Here is a 26,428-nt window from a genome sequence, read left to right as displayed (position 1 = left end):
GTTAGCCACCCTTACTTTCATTGAAAAAAAATTTGAACTGACCAATCATCTTGAAAAAAAGATTTTACAGGTGGGGCAAAATTAAATTTATAGTTATGAGTACATAAAACAGTTTATTCTGGTATTATTAATTAATTATTGTACTATTTTCCATAAGAGCAACGGTAACCCTACTTTTGCCACAACCTGTATATATGCTTTAATATAATGCCTCAAATAAATTTGAATTTATGTAAAATACTGCAAATCAAAAATTATTAGATCCTTTTTACTTGAGTCCATCTTTATCAAACAATGAATACTTCATATATACTAAGTGGTTAGGATGCATCAGCAAGAAAGAAAAAGGAAAATTCTACCTTCATAGTGTTTATAGTAGAGATGATTGATAAAAAACAATGAACATAATCCCTAAGTCAATGATACCATATATCAAAAGGTAGTTGTGAAAAAAAGCAAGAGCAGGGTATGGAAATTTGGGGTTGTATTTTTCTTTGAAAAGTGAAGCGTTTAATGAGATTAAAGTAGAAATTAGGAAGATTTTCCTATACATTGTTCAGTACTGGTTGAATTTAACTTGCATTTATTATTACTGTCAATTAAAATAAATTTTAGAAAAAAATTATTTAAAAGTTATTTTTTAAAATTTCTGATTAAAAGCATTTCATTTAAAAGCCGATCAAACCCAGCTGGTGTAGCTCAGTTGGTGAGCGTGACTATGAACTAAAGGGTCACTGGTTTGATTCCCTGCCAGGGCACATGCCCAGGTTTCAGGTTCTATCCCCAGTAGGGGCATGCAGGAGGCAGCTGATTGATGATGTCTCATGTATAATTGAAGTTTCTATCTTTATATCCTTCTCCCTACCACTCTCTCTAAAAATATCAATAAAAGCATATTTTTTAAAAGCCAATCAAAAGGATAGAACACTACAACAATTCATGGACTGTCTATGCTAGATAGTGATTTCCACATTAAATTTAACTTCATTAAAGAGCCTTAAAATTTAAAAGTTACATCTCATATCAATTAGGGGATAAAATGTAAGTAGAAGTTGAAGTCATACCTGTTTTCCTAGTAAGTTTTCATCTTTAAGCATATCATAAACTTTGGTAGCAGTCTCTCTTTGCTGTGCCATCCCACTGTCCCCTGTGCTCTCATAGGCAAAGTAAGGAAGAATATTGACAAGAATCTTTGGAAAACAGTCTATTAGAAGATGCTTCCAATCTTCCTGAATGTGATTAGCAATGGATTTCACCTCATCAAAATCACTTCTGATCACCAGGTGTGGAATCAAAACCTTATAACAAGATCTAAGATATAAAAAATTAAAATATATATATTGTATATAACTTTTCAAAGTAAAAATTTTATTATAGTTATTAAAATAATAAAATTATTTAAATAAATATTAGAATATTATTTTATCTAGCTGAAGCATTCTTACTGTAATTTTATAAGTGGAAAAATGAAGTACATTTTAGCCACATTAAAAAGAATAGAGATCAGCCGAGACTGGTTTGGCTCAGTGTATAAGAGCGTCGGCCTGTGAACTGAAAGGTCCCAGGTTTGATTCCGGTCAAGGGCACGTACCTTGGTTTGCGGGCACATCCCCAGTAGGGGTGGTGCAAGAGGCAGCTGATTGATGATTCTCTCTCATTGATGTTTCTAATTCTCTATCCCTCTCCCTTCCTCTCTGTAAAAAATCAATAAAATATATATTTTTAAAAACAATAGAGATCACAGAATATACTACCCTAATTCTATTATAAAAAAAACTAGAATTTATGTTTACTTCTTTGGCATAAGTAATTTATATAACACTAGAGGCCTGGTGCATGAAATTTGTGCACGAGTAGGGTCCATAGGCCTGTTTGGTGATCAGAGCAGTTTGGGGCCTTCTGGCTGCCAGCTGAGGCCTTCCTTCTCCTGACTACATGTTGGCGGCCAGGGCCTTCTTTCCTTTTACACCATCCCCCCGTGGTCAGTGCATGTCATAGCAAATGATCGAACTCCCGATTGGTTGAACTCCCAGGGAGACACTTTGCATATTAGGAATATATATATGAAATGTGAAAGCAATTTTTAAATTCAAAGAATAAATGTAAATATTATTGCCAAACTGAATAAGGACCACTAAACAATAATGAACAGCCTTCCCATCATCCTGTGTACACATTACTCTTCAGTTGTTTCAAACCTTTCCATCTTCAAAATTTTCTTCTCTATAGTTAGAGTTAGCTAAATAAATACTTTTACATTAAAATAGAATGACTAAATGTCCTACAGTCAAACAACATAAAATAAAAACAAGGCAGAAATAACCAGTCACTATTGCTTTATCTTTCACTTTTCATAGAAAAGATTACCAAATATTAAAGCTAAGAGAACATTAAGATCTCCTTGTATAAATCCCTCACTTTACAGATTTAAAAAATCAAGTCCCAACAGATGGTTACATGGTTTGTGTAGTTACATAACTGGTAACTGGCATGGCTAAGACCAGATCCAAAGTCTAGGGATCCCTTCAATACACTTTCATTAAAATAAGCTGTCCTGCTTCTCATGCTATAAACCTCCCACATCTGTGCATGGGGGGCTAGAGAGGGAGGAGGGGCTTGGATTGCCAAACATTATCATCTAATTTTAAGTTAAACATAGTTCACATGTAAACCTACCTATAGAAATCCCCAATGTTTGTGTAGTTTAACAAAATAAAAGGAAAAGAAGATAAGCTGTGTTCAGTATCTTGAAGATTTAGCCATTCCAAAACCAGGTAATCCAAGTGAGAAGCCATGAAGTCTTCTAAATGACTATATCCAAAAGTTTCAGAAATTTTTTCTAAAACCTATACAAATAAAAAAGAAGGCAATACTTTAAGAAAATAGCAAAACAATATGTTATTTAAATTCTTGCTAATATTTACTAACAGTCTATCTTTAAGCATTCATTTAACTTTTCTTTATCTTGAATTATTCATCTATAGATGGGGATAATAAAAGTATCCACTTCAGCAAGACTAAATAAGAAAAATGTACTTAATACAATTAGCACCATGCCTGGCACATAGCAAATTCTTAATAAATGTTAATAAAAACAGAGAAAGTTGAAATTTTAAACATTTAATTATATTCCAAAGTCTAAAGCAGGAATGGGGAACCTTTTACTGCCAAGGGCCATTTGGATATTTATAACATCATTCACGGTCCATACTAAATTATCAACTTAAAAATAATTCTTCTTCTCAGTCCTAAACCCAAAAGAGAAAATACTAAACACTATATTCCCATTACAATAATAACTAGGTGATGCAATTGTTTGTTTGTTTTAAAAAAGCAACTATCTTAATCCTGAGAAGTAAAAGGTTAATTTGTCTAAGACTGATTACCCATGGGTTGGCTGGCCTATTGCAAAGCCCCATAGAAACCAGGTTGTCAGCAGGCTACTGAGCTGTCACCGGTTCATCATATAAAAATCTACACTGGGAGGGCTTGGAACTTCCCAAACCATGAATGCTGAGGTAGTGGAACAAGCCAGGAATGAACATTCTACAACACTGTGCTGATAAAATTGCAAGGCTAGACCCCAGTCTTCCCTTCCTAATCATGCAATTTAAAAGCTCTAAAATGTCCTGCCTGACTGTGCTAGATCCCAATGTCCTGCCCCAGAATCGTCCAGGCAGAACACTCACTACTGCTGTTTTCTCTGTTTCAGTCAAAAAATGCTATTCCTGAGGGCCTGTGTCTGCATGACAACAGGTCATTCACCCTTGTTAGTTTAATGAATACCTGTGAAATGTTCTTGATCAGAATGCAAGAAATAACATGGTATAAGATAAATACACTATTTTAAAACACATTATTAAAACATAAAACTGTCTGTAAGTCTTTTGTAAGTGCCACTTTAAAATTCTAGCTTAACTTTTTTAATATCATAGTTTAAAAATTACCCAAGGAAGATTATAATAATAAACATTCGTCCACGTGTACCTTTTTAACGAGCTGAGGTTCTAATCCATCATCTTTCACAGACCTACACAGGGCAAACAAAGCCTGCTTTTCGCAGACAGGACTACAGCGTAAAACCACAGCCACTGTCATCAGCACGACAGCTTTTCTATTGTAAATCTCATCCAGAAGCTCAGGGCTCTCAGCTCCGTGGGGCTTTAAAAGAATTTTCAGAACAATAAATATAAATATTGAAACATTACAAATAAACCAATGAGATAAAATGAAAGTACACTATGATAACATTTAAGCCGCCAATGAACAGTTTTAAATCCTATAGTGATGAAGCTCAGAGTAGAGATTTTGAGAAAATATCAGAGTTTCTAGATTGCTTTTGATAACATATTAAGATTGCTTTTGATAACATATTAAGGAAAGAACTGCTAAACATTTCAGTGATTTATAAAGTACATAAAAAAAAGAAAAGAAAGAAATTGCAAGTAGATGAGAGAGGTTAAAAGTTCCTCTTCAACTACCAAGTATACTTCGTAAGATGTATATCATCATTACAACAATATATACCTCTTTATAGTCTTTAAAATATTATCATATCTTTATCAAAAGGAACAATCAAAACATGCAATTAGATAGGATGACATACTCTTTTCCAACTTTCCTGTTATAGTCTAACTTTATACTGTAAACTATTAGATAGAAACTGTCTTGTGCCAAAGTTGGTAAAGTAATATATGGTATATTTATAGAAAGTATACAATAATAGCAAATACACATTACTAAAATTACCACTGCTCTCATTCCTTCCTGAGCTTTCAGGTACGCATTTTCAAAAGCTGTTTGCTGAAGCTTCAAGGGAAGTGCTTTCAATAATGTGGAAGAACCTGCTTGTTTCATATCCTGAAATAACCTTAAAAAAAAAAAAGTGAAATAATTTTTTACCTTAAACCTTATTTCCCATTACATATTACATATTACAGGACAATAATAAATCACTCTGTGAGACATACTAATAAGTCTTCTTTCAAAAGACAAGAAAATATGAGTGCACTTAAAAGAGGTTAAAATCCATTGCTGAATAATAGTAGAGTCTTTACCATATTCTCCATTTTCCCCTAGACCCAAAAAGGGTCTCAAAGACCTTTTAGCTTAATGTGCAAACCTGAATTGGCCTGAACTCAAACTACCCAGAGAAGGAAAACTGTCCCCTGGGCTAATGCCAATTAGAAAGAGCCACAGACCCATTAGTATGTTAATCTATTCTAATATTCAATCATCTTGATATTCCACTTAAGTATTTTATGTTATGGAAAACAGTTGATCAGTGCCATTTGCAAAAAATCCTAGTATATTTAAGGAAAACTCTTCAATAACTTTTGTCCTTTATGCTCTTTTAGTATCAAGACTTTTAAGCTTTTTGGTGTTCCTCTGATTCCTTCAATTTCTTTAATTCCTCTTAAGATGTCCAATATTAGATACCTAACAAGTAAACACCTAAATGAGACATCAGCAAGTGCTATGTTCATGCCATTCTTGAATTTATACATTTTTTAATCTTAAAAGATTATGCAATGCTACTACTACACTGCTTTATTACATTCAACTTATGATCCTCTAGAAATTATTGTAATAATTGTATGCAAATTATACTTTAATAAAAGCATTTTTAAAAGAACTTAAAAAATGCTTTTATTAAAGTATAATTTGCATACAATTATTACAATAATTTCATAGTGACTCAACATTTATATACTCTACAATGGGATCATCACACTAAGGCTAGCAACGATCTGTCACATGCAAAGCTACTACATTATTATTGCCTATATTTCCTGAGCTGTATACTATACCTTCGTGGCTTATTTATTTTATAGCTAGAAGACTATGCCTCTCATTCCCCTTCATCTTTTTCATCCATCCCCCCCTTACTTCTGGCAACTATAATTTTTTTCTTTGTTTTTTTTGAGTATAACTTCAGGGCTTTAATTCAGTATATATTTTCTATCCTCTAAGACTTGAAGTAAAGCTCACATTCATTAGCAACCCTTACAATGCACTATGGCTTACTGAAGACTCGCATACCTGAGGAGTTAGACACAGTTCTATTGATACAAACATTATTTCATCATATTCAAACTTTGAATACATTAGGTTATCAACACATATTGTATATTGAGGTGACTACTGGAGAAATTTCTTTACAGTGATTTTTAAATATTGGACACTTACATGTGAACAACAGTTACTCAAAATGATTTTCTGCTTAACTGTAAAGTATAATGTAATTTTTTAAAATATTCATTGATTTTTGGAAATTATTAAACACCAGTATTGTTTTAGGTGCTAAATCAACAGACAAAACAATGCCATCCAGGATCATATATCCTGGGTAGTAGACACATCTCATTCAACTCAATCACTTATGAGCTCTGTCGCACTGATCAAGCTACTTTACCTCTTTAAGTCAAAGAGTTTTCATTTATAAATTGGAGAAAATGATGATATCTAAGTGATAGAGTTAAAAAACATAAAAACCAACCCCGGCTGGTGTGGCTCAGTAGTTGAATATCAACCTATGAACCAGGAGATCATGGTTCAATTCCTGGTCAGGGTGCATGCCTGGGTTGCGGGCTCCATCCCAGGAGGCAAGCAACAATGATTCTCTCTCATCATTGATGTTATTCTCTCTCTCTCTCTCTTTCTCTCTCTCTCTTTTACTCTTCCTCTCTGAAATCAGTGAAAATATCCTATATAATAAAAGGCTGATATGCAAATCAACTAAACAGCAGAACGACCAGTCACTAGGACACACACTGACCCTCAGAGGGCAGATGCTCAATGCAGGAGCTGCCCCCTAGTGATCAGTGCACTCCCACAGGGGGAACGCCACTCAGCCAGAAGCTGGAATAACAGCTGGAGAGTACAGCGGAGGTGGTGGGAGCCTCCTCCGCAGCAGCACTAAGGATGGCCAACTGCACCTAAGCCATCAGTCAGAAATCCCCCAAGGGCTCCCAGACTTCAAGAGAGCACAGGCTGTGCTGAAGGACACCCCCCGAACACCCTGAGTGCACGAATTTCATGCACTGGGCCTCTAGTGTGTGTGTTTGTGTGTATGTGTGTGTGTAAAAGCCAGGCATACAGTATATGCTCAATAACTATTAGCTTTTTTTAAACAATTATAGTTGACATAGTTGGTTAGCTATTTTAATTATATTTTGATATTGCAACGAGTAACCCATGACTATGCTAGCATTGCATTGATATCTGCAACATTCTAGACATTTCATAAATATTTGACTCGTTACCTATTGATTGATTCTGCAGCCAACATGCGAACTTGGTGATCATTATCAGCAAGAAATTGTGGAAATACTTCATTTACAGAAAAATTTTTTTCCATTAAATTAAGAATAGCCCACTCTGAATAAGGATCAGCCTATGGGAAAAGAACAACTTAGGTTAAATATGAAATACTAAGAGAGAAATCATCCAATAACAAACAGAAACAAAGTCGGTTTTTAAATTTTATGGAAAAGTTTCTAGCACTTAATGTGGAGTAACTCACCTCAAGCAAAGTTTTCAGGCATTTTACTAGTGCCATTCTTACAGAGGATGTGCATTTTCCCTCCTTAATTAATTGCCTGAAATAAAGTGTTTCAATGTCAAATAATTATTCCAATAAAAGCACAGTAAAAAAAAAAATCCCTTCCAAAATTTCTTTCCATGTTAACTTTAATCATTATGTGGCCATGCCAATAATCTCATCTTCCAAAAAGAATTCCATATAAAAGAAATGCTTAATAGTTCATTTTAATGTATATTATTAGACTTATATGATTATGTCCGATTTGGGGGCTATCTTACTTCAGCTAACCATGTTACAGTAATCTTAATTTAAAGGGAAATATTTTTAAGTCCTTGTTATATCAAAAATTTAAAAACCATTTCTATTTTGATTCAGAAGTCCTTTACAGTCAAATGATATGAGAGCTCTAAATTATATATATATGTGCTATTCTGTAAGTATCATGGTGTTGTCTCACACTATGGTTATATACATAAAATAACCAGATACTGATAAGGCCAATTTGTTCATTTTAGGAACAAAACAATTCAATTGATTTAGACATGATGTATTCTGCTTTATTCACCATACATGTCAAACTATTAAGTGATTACAAATTTGCAGGGAAATACTAAACACACTTTAGAAAGCCTAGCCTTAAGAAAAATACAATGTGGTTCTTCAAGAAATTAAGGGGGGGAAAAACAAAAATTACATTTACCATTGCTAAAAAATATATAATTATAATTAAGGATTAGACAAAATCACTAATGCAGAAATATAAAACTTATATCTGTATCAGAAGAAGCAAAAGATAAATAAGGACTCCACAAAATAATCTGTACCTACCAAAATGCTTCAATAACTGTTAGAAAGTGTCCTTGAGCATCCTTTGTGTTCTGAGAATCCATATTCCCTTGACACAGGTTCCCCACTATATAAATGACGTGGTTTAAAATTGTCTTACAAACATCTTGGTCACGACGATATAAAGAACACAATTTGCTATGGTGGAAAAAGTTTAACTTTATAAGTATAACAGAATACATCAGCTAGTTGATAAATTTTAAGTGAGTATAACATGGTTTTAATTGCTTACTATATTGGTTTCAGAAGTTCAACAACATCTTCCATTGGCAAAGGATATTCTTCTCCAGGAAGCTCCTTTAAAAGCACTAGATACTAAGATAGTTGGGTAGAATGGGGGTGGGGAGTGAGAAATCAATTGTTTTTAAACATGTCATTTTCTTAAATAAGTATATATTTAACCACAAATTCATATATATATGATGATGCAAGTTTTTTGTTAAACTTGTTATATATATATATATATATATATATATATATATATAGTTATATATCTACACATAATTCATATATACCTACACACATAATTCATATATACCTACACACATAATTCATATATACATACACACATAATTCATATATACATACACACATAATTCATATATACATACACACATAATTCATATATACATACACACAAGACTAGTGAATTTTTTAAAAGGTAGTATAGTAAAAAAATAAAATAAAATAAAATAAAATAAAGCATTTGTGCTCAAACAGAGCTGGATTCAAATCCCAGAACAACTTATTATTTGTGTGGTTAAAAAACTTGCAATGTCACCCAACCAGTGTTGTTCAATAGTTGAGCATCAACCCAGGAACCAAGAAGTCACTGATTCGATTCCCAGTAATGGCACATGCCCATGTTGCATGCTCGATTCCCAGTAGGGGGCTTACAGGAGGCAGCCAATCTATGATTCCCAATGAACAATATTTCTATCTCTATATCCCTCTCCTTTCTTCTGTCTCTAAAGATCAATAAAAATATTTTAAAAACAAAAAAACTTGCATCGTCATCTAAGCCTTTGTACTCACACCTGTAAAATGGGGATGTAGCAGTGTTTGACTATACTCTGTGCAGTGAGAAAACCTTAAGTCATTTTCAAAGTCCATTATTTCTTACTTCTTCTCAGGTCGTTTCTAAGCTTTCTAAATCTCCATTTTCCAGCTAATGGAAAGAAAACAGGATTCCACCTAGTCTCCTATCTACATACTCCAGGACTTCTGTGAGGATCAAATGAGATGAGGCATGGAAAAACATTTGATTAAAGTGTAAAGTGTTTCCACCTAGCTATAAAGCAAGTCGTGTTTCTGAGCTGAAGAAAATCCAAGGAAGCTACGGTAGTTGCTAGGGAGAGGAAGCCAGGCATTGCTACATGACATCATTACCCGGCGCCCACAGCCACCGTTTCTTGGCTGGGCTGTGGGCACATTTTGTGCCATGGAGTCTCAGCAGCGTGGGCTGCAATTTGGAGGGCTGTCGCTCCACGGTGGTGGCAGGACCTGTGTCCCACTTCGGGAAAGCTGAGTGTTGCTTTGTCGATGCCAGATCCGCATTGCCATTTCTCTGTAAATGGCCAGTGCGCATCATGGCAGCTCCTGTGTTGAATATCTGCCCATTGGTGGTCAGTGCACATCATAGTGACCGGTCAGACGGTCAGACACTTAGCATATTAGCCTCTTATATATAGATAGATTACTTTTACATTCAGAATCTGTATTTCTTGGCCTAGTTTAAAATAACTTATAATTAAGTATACCTAAAGATAATAAATCTACCTAAAGTCAATCCAAGTTTTAATGTTTTTGTAACTATGTAAAGGAAAAGACTTTAAAGGAAAAAGTGTATTTTATAACTAGTCTCAGAATCATTTCTCAAGAAAGCAATTTCAACACTTTAAAGATACTATGTGATTCTGATGTCAGTCTATTATATTCAGCAGCAATGCCAGACAGAACTGAAAAGAATCTTCATTTTACTTTACTCACCATGTGTAGGTGGAGAGATTTGGTAAGGTCTAGTATACTAGGATCAATTAACATTAACAATTTCCTCCGAATATCAACTGCTCTAAATGACACAGGACTGTTCTGAGCAGTGGTTACGCCTATGCACAAGAACTTGAGCATGTCTAAAAAAAGTAGATCTTGCTTTGACAGATGTTCCTCAGCTAAAGGATTCATGGCACCTAAAAATAAAAAGCACTTATTAAAACTAAGAGCAGGGCACAACAGCCACATACATAGAACATTATTAGCTCAAATAGCTTCCCCTCTATGAAGGAAAAAAATAAAAGTACATGAGAAACAAAATTATGGTGAGATCAATTAAAAATTAAAAGCTTCAAAATTCTTCATTAAAAGTTACCCAGGATTTTATCATCAAGAAATGATCTACCATATGGAAAAATCTATATGAACAAACATTCAGTGCAGTAGTATTAATTATAAGAAAATAGAAAAGAAATCTAAACTTCTAACAGTAAATAATGGTCAAGCAGTTTGCCGCTCTGTTGATTAATGAGTTTGCCCACCACTGGTCTATACAAAATAACAGAAAAAGCTTAAAAGGATGGGATTATGGGTATTTTATCACTCTCCTGCTTTCGATTTTCCAAAAAAAAAAAAAATCTATATGATTTTCTGTAGTGATTATTTCAATTTTCCTTGTGAAGAATAGAAAACTAATAAATTCCATTAAAATTGGAGAATCTAATGGGTACAGAAATACAATCCTAATAGACTATCACTATACCAAAAGAAAATAAAATGAACATACAATTGGTATCTATGAGGATTTCTGTAATGTCAAACCAATATGAAGAAATAAAAGAAATTCCACAAAGTAAATATATATTTACCAATAGTGAGCTGGCTCTCTCCAGATTCATTTGCATCACTAACACTACTAGAAGGGTAATCATTAAACAAATTCATGGATGACTGGTTCTCCGTCTCCTTTATATTTTCATCAATGTCATCTTCCACTTGTCCATAATCAAGTGGCTTTTTTATAAAGGAGACCTTCAAAAGAGAAAGAAAGATATTTTTTCAAGTTCTTCTTTCTAAAGCATGTATTAATTAAATTTCCCCTAATCATATGGCTCAAGATCCATGTGCGTGAACACTGCAGTATTCCATTAAATGTCCAACAATAGAAAAATAGATTTAAATAGTAATGTCTACCTAACAGAATAATATGCAATCTTTACAAAAAATTTGTTACACTAAGAAATTTTAACACTACCCAAAATTAATAACAGTATGGAAAAAGGTGTAAATTGATATGATTATTTTGAGAACAATTAATATACCCCTCAAAAATATATAAAATTCACATTGCTTCTTAAGAAGTAACTTCATTTCTAGAATATCTCCTTCATCCTTCATAGGTACAGATATAAGTAGACAAAACAATCTGTACCACACAACTCTTTGTAACAGAAAAAAGTAGAAACTACTTAAAAATATTAATTAAGACCTGTCGCACTGGGCTTCCAGTCAAGGCAGAGGTATAGATAAATGCAATACTAACATCCTCCAAGGAGCACATCAAAATTACAACCATCACTCAAAATTGCCTGAAATCTAGCTGAACAAAAGTGTGTATAAAAATATACAGAAACCACATTGAGACTGGTAGAAGAGGGAGCTAGTCTCACACCAATGTCTTAAAAATCAGGAGGATATTTTGGCTGTGGAGATCCCTCTGAGGAGTGAGGGTTCCCAGACCCAAACCAGGCCCCCAAGCCCAGGTTTCCAGTGCCAGAAGAGAAGTCCCCATAATTTCTGGCTGTGAAAACCAGCAGGGATTGTGGTTGAGACAGAGGGCTGCTGGAGTCACAGGTGTTCCCCTTAAAGGGCCCCATTGCAAAAAGTTACTCAGATTCACTTGCTCTGAGCTCCAGCAGGGCAGCAGCTCAAAAGACACCAGTGACATACAGAGAGGAACTTAACTGTCTGGATATGGGGCAGAGACTGGAAAAGTGGCTTGTACCCAGGCAGAAGTGCTGGCAGAAACCATTGTTCCTTTTCTGAGCCCCATCCCCCAACCCTACCACCTGGAACAAAGCCCACAGGCAAGCACCATATCTGAGTCTAACTGTTTACTCCATCCTGTGAGTCTCGAGACAGTGCTCTACCCACCTTGTGGGCCCCTCCAAGCAACGTCCAGTAGCTTTTCCATACATGCAGCCTGTCTTGGCTCCTGCTGAGAACTTTCCTAAAATCTCTCAAGAGTTCACAAACCCTACCTGAGCAAGCAAGATCTGGTTTCAGCATGCCTCATACCTCTTGCTAGTGGCCCCAGGCCTGGCAAGAGCAACAGCTGGCCCCTGTTCACAGCATGGGCTCTTCCCCTCACCTCCAAGCCCACCACAAGTAGCAGTCATCTGCAGATCACTCTGTATTTCACGCTGGGTGGCCCTGGGCGGCAGCTGACTTTGGTCTGCACCTCCCAGAGGACTCCAGAGCCAGCGCACCAGGTGGACAGTGTCAGACAATGCCAGAACACTACCCAACCACCTCCACCAGCAACACACTCAAGGTGAGAACTCATTGAGCACCAGAGTCCTGCACCCAAGGGTTGACCCCTACATACTAGGTGTACTGATTAATAATGTGGATTTTTTCAATAGATGGAGTTACACATATGTTGATATATATGTGATTTAATATGTATGCTATTTTGCTGTATTGGCAACAAACTTCAAAACTTTGTTATGTCAAATTTGCTGAAGGTGTTAACATCATAGATATTTTCACACTTAAAAATGTCAAATTTCGTGCCAAAAAAAGAGCATTTGCAGAAAGTTATTTCATTATTTTGAAGAAAAGTGCTGCTGAATACTTCGGGAAGCTTATGGTGAACATGCTCCATCTCAAGATACTTGTGAATGCTGGTTTAAATGCTTTAAAAGTGGTTATTTTGATGTGAAAGACAAAGAACATTCAGGTCAACCGAAAAAGTTTGAAGACCAACAATTTGTAATTTTGATGAAGATGCATGTCAAACTCAAAAACAACTTGCAGAATGATTAAACATTGCTCAGCAAACAATTTCCAATTGTTTACAAGCAATGGGAAAGATTTTAAAGAAAGAAAATGGGTGCCACCCATTTGAGGCACACCACCCATGAATGGTGTGCCTCAAAACAAGAAAAGTTCTATTGGGACAGTATCCACAAATCACCGAAAAGATGGGAAAATGTGTAGCTAGCGATGGAAAAATGTTGCTTCAATGGCAGGCATAAAAGAAAGTCTTTTTTGCATTAAATTGTGACTGGTGATGAAAAGTGGATTTATTTTGAGAATCCCGAATGCACAAAATCATAGGTTGATCCAGGTCAACCATCAACATTGACTGCAAGGCCAAATCGCTTCAGAAAGAAGACAATGCTCTGTGTTTGGTGGGATCAAGAAGGTGTGGAGCTTCTAAAACCAGGTGAAACCGTTAATACTGATGGCTACTGAAAACAAATAATCAATTTGAACCATGTCTTGATCGTGAAATGACCAGAATGTTCCAGGAGACACGGCAAAGTAAGTATGCTTCATGTTGACACACTATCACACACTTTAAAAGCAGTTAAAGACACATTAAAAGATCTTGCCTGGGAAATATTAACCCACCTGCTATGTTCACCAGACCTTGCTCCTTCAGATTACCACTTGTTCTGATCAATGGCACACACACTTTCTGAGCAGCACTTCAAAACGTATGAAGAATTGGAAAATTGGGTCTCTGAATGGTGTGCCTCAAAACAAGGAAAGTTCTATTGGGACAGTATCCACAAATCACCTAAAAGATGGGGAAATGTGTAGCCAGCGATGGACATTACTTTGAATAAAGCACTTTTGATGTTTCTCTTGAAATTATTGTGTTTTCGTCGAGACCGGTTTGGCTCAATGGATAGAGCGTCAGCCTGCGGACTGAAGGTTTCCAGGTTCGATTCGGATCAAGGGCATGTACCTTGGCTGCGGGCACATCCCCAGTGGGGAGTGTGCAAGAGGCAGCTGATCGATGACTCTCTCTCATTGATGTCTCTAACTCTCTATCCTCTCCCTTCCTCTCTGTAAAAAATCAATAAAATATATTTTATAAAATAAAAAAAAGAAAGAAATTATTGTGTTTTTTTTATTATAAAATCCGCATTATTAACCAGTACACCTAGTAACAGCTTTTCCTTTATAGTCGTGGCCATTTGCAGCCATTCGGCCTGGGATAAATCCCTCCCACTGATGTGCCAACAACAATCAAGGCTAAACTACAACAGGAGGGTTCACACAGCCAAGACATGGCACACCTGAAGTACCCAGCTAAAATGACCAGGGAGGCTGTGTCACTAGCCCCAACAGGACACCTCCTACATTAGACCACTCTACCAAGCCTGGGACATGTAGCGGCTCTACCTACTACACAGAAGCCAGCATAGGGAGGCAGCCAAAATGAGATAAACCTCAAATGAAACAATAGAGCAACATTCCAGAAAAATAACTAAACAAATGGAGACAACCAATAACAGATGCAGAGTTCAAAACACTGGTTAAAGGATACTCAATGAACTTAGGGGAAGAGCAGATGAATTCAGTGAGAAGGAGAGGAAATATAAAAATGGAAATAGCAAACATAAAGAAGAACCCGATAAAAGATACACAAATTGAAATGAAGTTACTGGGAGTCAACAATGGAGTAGATGAAGCAGAGTAGCAAACCAGCAACTGGAAGATAAAGTAGCAAAAAACACCCAATCAAAACAGCAAAAAGAAAAATAATCCAAAAAAATTGTAAGACAGTTAAAGGAGCCTCTGGGACATCAAGCGTACCAACATTCACATTATGAGGTTGCCCCCCGTAAGAAGAGAGAGAGCAAAGAATTGAAATCCTATTTGAAAAAATAACAACAAAAAACTTTTCAAACCTGGTGAAGAAAATAGACATACAAGTCCAGGAAATATAGAGCCCCAAACAAGATGAACTTAAAGAGGCCTACACCAAGACACATCATAATTAAAATGCCAAAGGTTAAAGACAAAGGGAGAATCTTAAAAACAGAAAGAAGAAAGCCATTAGTTAGCTACAAGAGAGCTCCCATAAGACTGTAATCTGATTTCTCACTAGAAACTTTGCAGGCCAGAAGTATTTGCTCAAAATATTCAAAGGGATAAAGCAAGGATCTATAACCAAGATTACCTAGGAAAGCTATCATTTAGAATCGAAGGACAGATAAAGAGATTCCAGGACTAGAAAAAGTTAGTTCATCACCATCAAACCAGAATAAAAAGAGATAAAAAAATATCAGAAGCAGTGTGTGACTCAAACTGAATAAAAGAATGAAATCTTGCCATCTGCAATAGCATGGATGGACCTGCAGAATATTGTGCTTAGTGAAATAAACCAGACAGAGAAGGACAAACGCCGTATGATTTCACATATAAGTGGAATCTAAAGAACAAAATAAATGAACCTGAACAGAAACAAACTCAGAAATACAGAGAACATTTTGATGGTTGCCAGATGGGAAGGAATTGGGAAAATGGGTGACAAAGGTGAAAGGATTAAATACAAATTGGTAGTGACAGAACAGTCATGGAGATGTAAAGTACAGCATAGAAAATATAGTTAATAATAGTATAATAACTATGTACAGTGTCAGATGGTATTTATCAGGGTGATCATTTGTAAGTTATATAACTATCTAATCACTGGGTTGTATACCTGAAACTAACATAATATTGTAACATAAAATATAATTGAATGAATAACAAGAACCTACAGCCAAAAATACTCTACCCAGCAAAGCTATCACTCAGAATCAAAGGCCAGATAAAGAGCTTCACAAATAAAAAAAAGCTAAAGGAGTTCATCACCGCCTAACCAGAATTATATGAATTGCTGAAGGGGGTTCTTTAGGAAGAGGAAGAAAATAAAGATAAAAATTATGAACAACAAATACGTAACTATCAACTAGTGAATCTAAAAACCAAGGGAATTAAAAAATCTGATGAACAATATTAACTATTGAATATAATAGAATCAGAGGTATGGAAGGGGAGTGAACTGACGATTCTTGGGGAAAAGGGGAGTGGGGCTGCGGGAAGAGACTGAACATAAACTGTGCACCTTTGGATGAGGACAATGAGGGGTGGGGAAAAGGCAGAGGGTGGGGTGGGAACCTGGTAGAGGGGAGCAATGAAGGGAAAAAAAAACGAGGAACATTTGTAATAATATGAACAATAAAGATTTATTTAAAAAATAAAAATTAAAAAATATATATATAATTGAAAAAATTTTAATTAAAAAAAAAAAGATGATGGGTTAAAACTACATATATACCATACCCATATAATAAAATATCAGGCTACTGCTAAAAAAATTAAAAGTGTAACACTAAGTAGTGACATGAAAAAGTGACTAAGATTTATTATTAAATGAAATTAATTCAGTTATAGAGTATTTTTTTCACTCATTAGATATTTGAATATCCACTGTGTATGCCAGGAATTATTCCAGTTAAAAAAGTATGTCTTTACTGATTTGGCTCCATGGATAGAGCTTCGGCTTGTGGACTGAAAGATCCCAGGTTCAATTCTGTCCAAAGGCACATACCCGGGTTGCAGGCTCGATCACCAGTGTGGGGTGTGCAAGAGGCAGCCGATCAATGATTCTCTCTCATCCTTGATGTTTCTATCTCTCTCTACCCCTCCCTTCCTCTCTGAAATCCACCAAAACATATATTTCTTAAAAAGTATGCATCACAGAGTCCATTTGTATGGAAGAACTACAACAAATACCATGATGAGACTATGTGCTGCTCTGGCAAGGTTTTTGCTTTTATTTATGAATAGAGAACTATTGTAATTTGGTACAGTGTTACACAGAAATAGATATGAACCTGGATGCTTAGTTCCCAATTGTTCAGTCTATTATAATTTATTAAGAAACTAAAAGCACTGTACTAGGTACTGATATTAAGAAGCAATGAAATATACCCACCCCAAAACAAATAACTTTAATTTCCACATTTAGAAAGTGTAAGATACCATATATTGTGAAATGCATCATTTAAAAGATAATTCAATGGGGGGAAAAGCATCTTAGAATCAATGAAATATGGTAGTAAAACAAGAAGCATACTTACTAAACTTGTACAAATATCAGCAATATCATTCATTAGTTTTGATGTTAACAATCGTAGGAAAAAGCTAGATGCAATCTTATTTGGACTGTGCTGTAATGAAGTCGAACAAGAAAACCAAGGAAACAAAGAAATAAAAATATTATTCTTGGCAAATAATATTTTCTTTCTTGACTGAAATGTAAATTTTCCTTTACAGTGAAAATTCTCTAACATAAAAAGCACAGATAAAGAGTTTACTATTGGGAAGAAGTTATAAATTACTCCAAAAAATACTAATCTCTTTTCTTAGACAATAACTACATATCTTTCACTGTGCATAAACAAAATTAAAGTAAAATACCAGCCAATGACCCTAAACATAAGTAAGCAATAACTGTAGCTTACATTTTATTCTTCCACTTCTCTCCTCCACTTACAGCAAAACATAAAATACCACATTACAAAACCAAAAATACATGCTGATAATTGATAAATAGCCATGTACTTAACATCAGCTTTCAAAATGTTTCCAATTATTATCAACAATCTGAACAGGGCTCAGCTACCCCTCAGATCTGCTCCAAAACAAAACAAAGACTATACACAGTAGCACACTTCCTACCAAATGTTATATAGGACTATATAGGCAAAAAGAGAGTAACAAATGTGCTGGACTTGTTTATCTTTGTGGTGCTCACTATCCCTCATATAGTAATATGCAAATCACACAGCTAGCAGTCAACACATTTTTATTAAATTAATTGAAAATTTGTGCACTGGGGGGGTTGGAGGGGTGGTGTCCTCTCACAGTCCAGGACCTCTTGGGGGATGTCCACCTGCCGGCTTAGGCCTGCTCCCCAGGGAATGGGCCTCCTCTGGCAGCCCAGAAGCCCTCAGGAGATGTCTGACTGACGGACATCCTTAGTGCTGCTGAGGAGGCAAGAGAGGCTCTAATGCCCCTGTGCTCACAGCAAGAGTCATGTATGTAATATATACCAATGGTAAAATCTCTGAAACCTTTCGGAAATGATGAAATTCTGATTATCTGTTGCTTTATTCATCTGAATACTACCTTTTATTTTCCTTTCAATTTAATCTTAAATCAGTGTGTAAACTTATAAATGGACCAAAAAACAAAAAATAATAACACCAACAAGTTATCAATCCCCTAGGAGGGTTATCCTGTCAAGCAGGAAGAACATCTTACCTTGTTACAGTTCCATAAGCAACTTGTACATAGATGCATCATATTTCTCAATGAAACAATTCTAGATTCTTCATTTGTCTTATTTTTAAACAGAGTAACACTTTCTCCAGCACACTGCATTAAAGACTATTAAAAATAAAATAAAGAAAAGTTCAAATTCCAGTTAAAATTAGAGTTTAATGACAGCTTTTAAAAGTTTTACTTAAATGTAAAAATAAGTATTTAAGAAGTTATACTTGATTTATAACAAAATTAAAATTTATTTTAATTATAAAAATTATTTTTAAATATTAAAAATTCTAAAGGATATATTTTATCCCATTTTTACAAATCACACAACTGACAGTGGTACCCAGAGATGAATATAAGTGCCTACTTGATTAATACTCTTCTTAGTCAAGGATTCTTTAGAATAACTGATCACAGGAAAAACTTTTTAAAGTAAGGTAAAAATAAGAATTTTTGTTCAGATTAAATTTTAATGTAATATTTCAATTAGTGTATTTATTTTTGACTTAAAATAATTTCACATCTCAAGAAAGGACACAGAGTATTATTTCTTCTCAGGCTGCATAAATACAAGGGAAATGGTTAATCTATGTAAATATTTGTGTTTTCTAAACATACTAATTTTCCCAGGGATATATTTTCATTCAATTAATCCAGAACTTACATAAATTCTCCTACCTTGGCTTTCTGGAATAATTCTGATTTATATGCTTCCTCTTCAGTTGTTACACCCATATAACAATAGCAACCGAGAACACCCACCAAAAGACTTGAACACCGGACAAGCGTTTCTGTATTTGAAGTCTTAAAAGCAAAACACAAATAAAAACATACAGTTCATAAGTAATTTAAGTACACTATGATTATCTATATACATAAAAGCCAAGTGACCGGAATAATGGAAGGACTAGAACAACCAGTCACTATGATATGTACTGTGGCAGCCGACAGCCCTGATTGGAACCCCAATAGGCTCCCTACAACTGCCGTGGTTCCTCCCCCCACTGGCCTGGCCCCTGTGGCCTCCCACTCATCATGGGCGGGGCCGGCTGGCCAACTGCCTATGGCCCCTCCCTCTGGGCTGGCCCCACCCATAGCCCCTTCTCCTGGCTGGCCAACCTCCTGAGTCCCTGCCCCCCAGCTGGCCTAGCCACAATCAGCCATGTGCACAAATTTGTGCAATGGGCCTCTAGTCTCTTATAAGAACAAATTTATGTACATAATAAAAAACATTAAGTACAATAAACTGAGTTAATAATGGCATAATTCTGGTTATCTCTAAAAAAACATCTAAGAGATCCCTGCAGAGTTGTGATAACCAAGATTCTCAAGAAAACAGTAATCATGGCTAAGTAAGACATCTTGTCTTAAAGTAGCACAGAGTTCTGCACACAAAGGCCCTTAAGTATTTGAGGGAAGAAGGAAAAAACAAAATAAGTGTCTGTAACTCTTAGAACATACACAGAAATTAGATTCACATAAAGAAATATTACAATGACCTTGTGAGCTTCTGAAGAACAAGAACCTTGATTTATTCAGCTTTTTAGATTCCATAGACTAACACAAATATTTTTTGCAAGTAGGTACTGTTTAGCCAATTTTATAAAATTATTAATGATTTTGCAAAGGTTACACAGAAAAAGTATTTTTTTGTTGTTGTAATTGTTCCCATATTGTAGGAAATGGCATTTTAGGGGAAAACACAGAACACCATAGTACTTTGTAATGAAAGTAGTTACAACTGTGATCCTGAACAATGGCAATAACTAAATTACTGACTTAAGGCAGATGAAACAGGAACAGGGTCCCTTCTCTGGTTCTTTAGCTCACTATTCTTGGCTAATGAATTCACTCCTTTGAAAAGCTTATAGTTTTTATTTTATTCAACAAATACTTTATCATCTACCATGTAACAAGGCTTGTGGCAGATACAAAAAATAATAAAAAAAATATATATGCCCTTTAAGGAACTTATAGCATGATTTAGGAGGTATTTGTATATAAAATATATACATAAATTATGGCACAAGGAAGATGCTAAGTATCCTTTCAAAATAGAAATATTAAGTATTATGAAAATCAAAAGATGAATTAATATGGCTAAGATTATCTAAGAAAGGCTTTAGCAAGGACTGTAACATTCAGTTTCAATTATATACTTTGCTGTTATTATAACACCTCCCTCCACAAAACTGAGTCACTTTTTTACCAAATTGCTCTACTCAAAACCATTATTATTATTAACCATAAACCCACTCAAAGAATTCTACTTTTATGGTGTTTATCAGAATTCTTGGTACAAAGAGTATCAAATTATTATTCTTTGATTTTCCTTTTTTCATGCTATTTTCGATTTTAGCTGACATGTATTGTCACTTTGCTTTTAAAAAGAAGCTTCTCACCATTCTTAGTGCCTTTCCTACCTATTTCTCCTTCCTAAACAGTCTGAAAAGTGGAATGAAATATGGGCCCCAGTTATTTTTAAAAATCTCACCTCAGATGAATAGTTATTTAGAAGCTGTTGTGACAATCTCAGAAGATAGCGATCCAGCAATTCCTTGAGATTTGGGTGGACAGAAAAGCCTCTGCTAGATGGGTGTGTTTTTATTGCACATTTTTCCACAACAGTTAAAAAATCCATCTTGTCAAAAGTTGTCTGAAGAAACAGTTCTTCAACTGCTGAGAATGAAGGCTCTTCTTTCACTTTTTGGTGCTGTTCACTTCAAGAAAGTAAGATCTTTAATTTAAAATTAAACTATGCACTATTTCATCTTCATATAACAACAATATCACACAAATGAAAACATTAACTTATTCAAAGACTGTTTATGCAAGTATTGAATTATTCTTTTAAATTCTCCTCTTTGGACGTGACACCTGCTTGAACCAAATTTCATTATTCAGTAGCAAATTTAACTAACATGCACAGACCAAATACAAATTTCAATCTCAAAGAAAAGTTCAGAAAGGATTAAAAAGAAAACATTAATAACACCAGGTATAAACATGAACAATAACATTATAAAGCATTTCCCTTTTTAAAGCTTTGATTCCTCCAAAATGTAGAATTTTTTTCATCTTAAGCCCTTTTGAGGGAAATTAAAAATCTTCATGATAGTCATAGTGAAAAAACAAACAAAAAAACCCATCAGTCCATCAACTAAAATGAGGCTTTAAAATTTATTTTTGTTTTTTCTTTCTTCAAATATCACTGCCTTTTTTTATCATTCATTTTTGAAGGTCGCATAGTTAGGTTTTTCTTTTAATTGATGTTTAGTGAGAGGGACAGAGAAAAGCATTGCTGTGAGAAGAAAACATTAATCAGCCACCTCCCGCCAGGGATTGAACTTACAACCTAGGTATGTGCCCCAACCGGAATTAAACCAGCAACCTCTCAGTGCATTGGACAATGCCCAAACAATTGAGCAACACCAGCCAGGGCTAACATAGTCAGATTTTATTTAACATATAAAACTGGGTCTTATCTTTAAAAAACTCATTTCACATAAATTTGTCTTAATTTCCCATCATAACATTCTTTTTTTTTTTTTTTTAAATTAGGGGTGTCGAACTCAATCAGAGAAGGGGCCAAAATCTAAAATCCAGCCTAAATCGCGGGCCGAATGGTTTACTGAACAGTCATAAACTGACAATGTCATAAACTGACAGCGGAGTGCAGTGATGACAGCGTGGTGCGGGCCACATTGCAAGGCCTGGCCGGCCAGATTTGGCCCGCGGGCCTTGTGTTTGACACATGTGTTTTAAATCCTCACCTGAGGATGTTTCCACCAATTTTAGAAAGGAAAGGAGAAAGAGAGAAATATCAATGTGAGAGAGAAACATCAATCAGTTGCCTCCTGCATGCTCCTTGACAAAATATCAAACATGCAACCTATATAATGTGTCCTGACTGGGAATTGAACCCACACCTTTTTGGTGTATAGATGACACTCCAATTAATTGAGCCATCCAGCCAGGGCCATCATAACATTCTATTTTCTTCAATTGACAAATGTCTTATTATACTAAAAATAATAAACTAGATTTAAATTTAGGGACCATAAATTGCCATCACTAAATTATAAGAAACATTTCCCTAGCTAACAGTTGCAATTTTTTAGTTGACCAATTTAGTTCAACATTTCTAAGATGTAATTAAAGATATAACTTAAAAAAACACAGAACTCTATTAGATAACATACCATTCTGGCACATTCTGGAAGAAATTCATTGCAGCTTTACAGTTTTTCATAGTGAGACTCACAAGAATTTTCCCCAGTGTGAGATAAGGAAAATTACTATAAAGGAAAATAAAAATCTTCACTTAGAACACCAAAACCATTTAAAGTATTCTTTAAACTTAAACATCAATGTCTGACATTAGTATATACCTCTAAATAAAATTTGGATTCAAAATTAAAATTGCTTTTATCTATACTGAATGTCTTAACATCTGAAAGAATTTAAGGAGCATACATTTTTTAAAATATATATCTTATTGATTTTCTACAGAGAGGGAGAGGGACAAAGAGTCAGAAACATCAATGAAAGAGAACCATCGATCAGCTGCATCCTGCACACCCCCTACTGGGGATGTGCCCGCAACCAAAGTACATGCCCTCGACCGGAATGGAACCTGGGACCCCTCAGCCCGCAGGTTGACGCTCTATCCACTGAGCCAAACCGGCTTCGGTGAAGGAGTATACATTTTATGTTACTAATATTTTTAACACTTTCTAGAAGCAAAATTATGTACAAAGCTGTAAAGCTCATTTCTGAAATAAAACAATTATGAAATGAAAGCACTAGGACCCAGAGGTCTATCCTCCAATCATTCAGTTCCAATTACTGACTATGGTAAGGGTACATGGGTAAGCTGCTCCCCATTCTAGTGCTTAAGCCCAATCTTGCCTTTTTCTCATTTCATCCACCCACTAATTTAACATATTTCACTCAGAAGACACTCCCATTATGATTCCAGGATACACCTGAGTTGGATATATGTTCAGGTGGATCTATTAATAGAAGATCACAGAACACATAAGTGCTCAGAGAGTTATATGCACATTCTTTGTGCACATCCCTCTTATTCTCACTGTGTAGAGTTACAAAAATAAAGTAAAAGTACATGGACTAAGAAAGAAAACTGTAACAGCAAAGGAAGTATTTAATATTTGGGCTAGCTCTGGAAAGTCCTGCACTATCACTGTAAAATAAAGCCATCTAGCATCAAATAGTAATGGATGGAGGCTAACTAAACAAAACCAAAAAAAACAGCAGCACAACAACGAACTCAAACTACCTGTGAAGAATTGGAGGCAGCTCTGTACTGTATTCAAAGTCATCTTCTAACTGATAGAATAAGAGCCATTTCATTATCAATTCCTTTAACGAAAAACTTCTGTTTCCTTCGCATATATTCTGCTCCATTCCCATTTTTACTGTTTCTGGCACTACACAGGTGGTCAGTGCCAAAGTCAAACAGGATATCACAGGACTGTAACAAAACAAAGAAGGATTAGTGTTATAAGTAACCTCTTTAAGGATATAGTTCTACTAAAACAATAAGGTTTATGAATATTGAGAAAACAAGTGGCAAATTGTCAAATTACCCATAAAAAAATTTAAAGCATTTAATTCTTTAAAACTGACCTTTGTAAGCTCTCCACATTTAAAACTAAATTTTCATTTATTTATTTAATAAGACAAACAATAAATCTTCTGAAATAGAATTTAACAATCTGTAACTGAAATTACAAATTCCAAAAATCGGGGGGTAGATGAATATATAGCACATTCCAAAAAAATGTATATACACTTTGAATAATTATTAATTCCAATGGGCTAAATCTGAAAAGAAAGAAACCCTAATTGGGCTATCAGCTGTTAAAGTGTGGATACATTTTCTTGGGACACGTGTATGCAGAGGTTGGCAGAAGTAGGTTTACAGTTGTCTGTATGGAAATAATACAAATAATACTATTAATCTATACATTGAGTGGCCAGATTATTATGATCTCTGAACGCATAATAATCTGGCCACTCAGTGTATATCCTATATAATAAAAGGCTAATATGCAAATTGTCCCCTGACCAGGAGTTCGACCAGCAGGCAGGGCAGCCAACCAGCCATGTCCCCTCCCCCTGGCCAGGCTGGCCGGTCCCCACCTATGCACACGAATTCATGCACTGGGCCTCTAATATATATATTTATACATACATACATACACACACACACACACACACATACACTGAGTGGCCAGATTGTTATGCGTTTTGAGATTATTATCGTTCTGAGATTATTATGTGTTCAGAGATCATAATAATCTGGCCACTCAGTGTACACATAAAAGCCTAAGCAACCGTCCAACTGGTAGCTATGATGCACACTGACCACCAGGGGGCAGATGCTCAACACAGGAGCTGCCAAGCTGCCGTGACTTGGCAGCTGCAATTATCAGGTGATAAGCCCGATTCCAGGTGTATCACCCAAGAACCGCCCTCTCGCAATCTGGGACCCCTCAGAATATGTCAGTGAGCTCACTTCGGCCTGATCCCCACAGGCCAGGCTGAGGGACCCCACCAGTGCACGAATCTGTGAACTGGGCCTCTAGTACAAAAATAAACTCTTGTGTTTGCATACCCACAATGGTGAATCTACTGCTACTTTTGCCCGCCCCTGTGTGTGTGTATATATATATAAATATGAAAATTACAAAATCTGATACAATGCATAGTTAACTTACCATGAAGGTCTGCAAGCTGACCCAGTAAATAACTTCCAGAATTCTCTGTCAATCTCAACTAAGCTCCCTTGAATTATGGCTCCAAGTAAGCCAAAATTTTCAGCTTGTATTTGTTCAAAACTTATATTGCGCAAGGTAATAGACCAAATTTTAACCCAGAGTTTCAATAACTCTGACTTTTGTGAGCTTTCTAGGTTTGATTTCTTGCCTTGACACAACGCGACTTCCATAAGGCATCGTAACACGTAGGGTGTGCGTTCCCCACGTCGCTGTTGAGGTAGAAGCTGGTATAGTATCATCAATAATGGTGACAGCTCACAGTTAGGTAAAGATGCAGGATATTTTGATATTAATTGAATTACAATCTGTAACCTGAAGAAAAAAAAAGTGTAATTAATTTGAAAATTACTTAATTCCACTAACAAGCTAAAAAACATATACAGTACCATTTATCATACCCTAATTAGAATATCACTATCAGTAGTTTCCATACTGTTCTCACAATAACCTGGCTCTTATTTTTATTAGGCCCTACTTCCTAAAGTGTCAAGAAGTGACAGCTTTTTGCCTAGCTGAGTAAGCTATAATCCCCTTACACAAAAACTTTAAAGAAAAACTAAACTAGCAATATTATACTTCTGCGTTATTGCACCCATCCCTGTTCTTCAGCCACCAATAATATTCCTTCAAAACAGGAAAACAAACAAAACCTCAAAAAACGTTTTCCCTTGACATTAATTCAGTTATTCAATAAATATTTGCTGTGAGTTCTCCAAAATGGGTGCTACTTAGGAAAAGAAACTTTATCTTATTCACTTCTGTATCTCTAACGTTTGGCACATAACTCTTTACTGAAAGGACAAATTAACAAATCTGAACTAGGCACCCTCGACTATATAAAACAAACATAAGCTTAAACAAGAGGTATCTAAATAAATACACTTTTCCCCCCCGC

At 35.4% G+C, this 26,428-nt stretch overlaps 1 protein-coding gene across 3 annotated transcripts in view; it reads right to left on the bottom strand.

Annotated features, from left to right (window-relative positions):
* The window catches only part of ATM (ATM serine/threonine kinase), a 110,798-nt gene that overhangs the window by 60,789 nt on the left and 23,581 nt on the right, over positions 1–26,428 (bottom strand). For all 3 annotated transcript variants that reach the window (XM_084895129.1, XM_084895128.1, XM_084895130.1), the window contains 17 exons: positions 25,474–25,845; positions 24,030–24,224; positions 22,930–23,025; positions 21,222–21,447; positions 19,406–19,531; positions 18,719–18,844; positions 17,533–17,622; positions 11,254–11,416; positions 10,382–10,581; positions 8,625–8,707; positions 8,375–8,530; positions 7,526–7,601; positions 7,266–7,396; positions 4,750–4,870; positions 3,988–4,161; positions 2,677–2,846; positions 1,065–1,311 (listed from right to left, as the gene is read on the bottom strand). In XM_084895129.1, coding sequence (XP_084751255.1) covers positions 1,065–1,311; positions 2,677–2,846; positions 3,988–4,161; positions 4,750–4,870; positions 7,266–7,396; positions 7,526–7,601; positions 8,375–8,530; positions 8,625–8,707; positions 10,382–10,581; positions 11,254–11,416; positions 17,533–17,622; positions 18,719–18,844; positions 19,406–19,531; positions 21,222–21,447; positions 22,930–23,025; positions 24,030–24,224; positions 25,474–25,845 — 2,752 coding nt within the window. The remainder of the gene's footprint in view (positions 1–1,064; positions 1,312–2,676; positions 2,847–3,987; positions 4,162–4,749; positions 4,871–7,265; positions 7,397–7,525; positions 7,602–8,374; positions 8,531–8,624; positions 8,708–10,381; positions 10,582–11,253; positions 11,417–17,532; positions 17,623–18,718; positions 18,845–19,405; positions 19,532–21,221; positions 21,448–22,929; positions 23,026–24,029; positions 24,225–25,473; positions 25,846–26,428) is intronic.

Source organism: Pipistrellus hanaki, assembly GCF_964339955.1.
Source record: "Pipistrellus hanaki genome assembly, chromosome: 9".
Taxonomy (NCBI): Eukaryota; Metazoa; Chordata; class Mammalia; order Chiroptera; family Vespertilionidae; genus Pipistrellus; species Pipistrellus hanaki.
The sequence above is the reverse complement of the archived record's forward strand: the minus strand, read 5'-3'. Positions and strand labels throughout refer to the sequence as shown.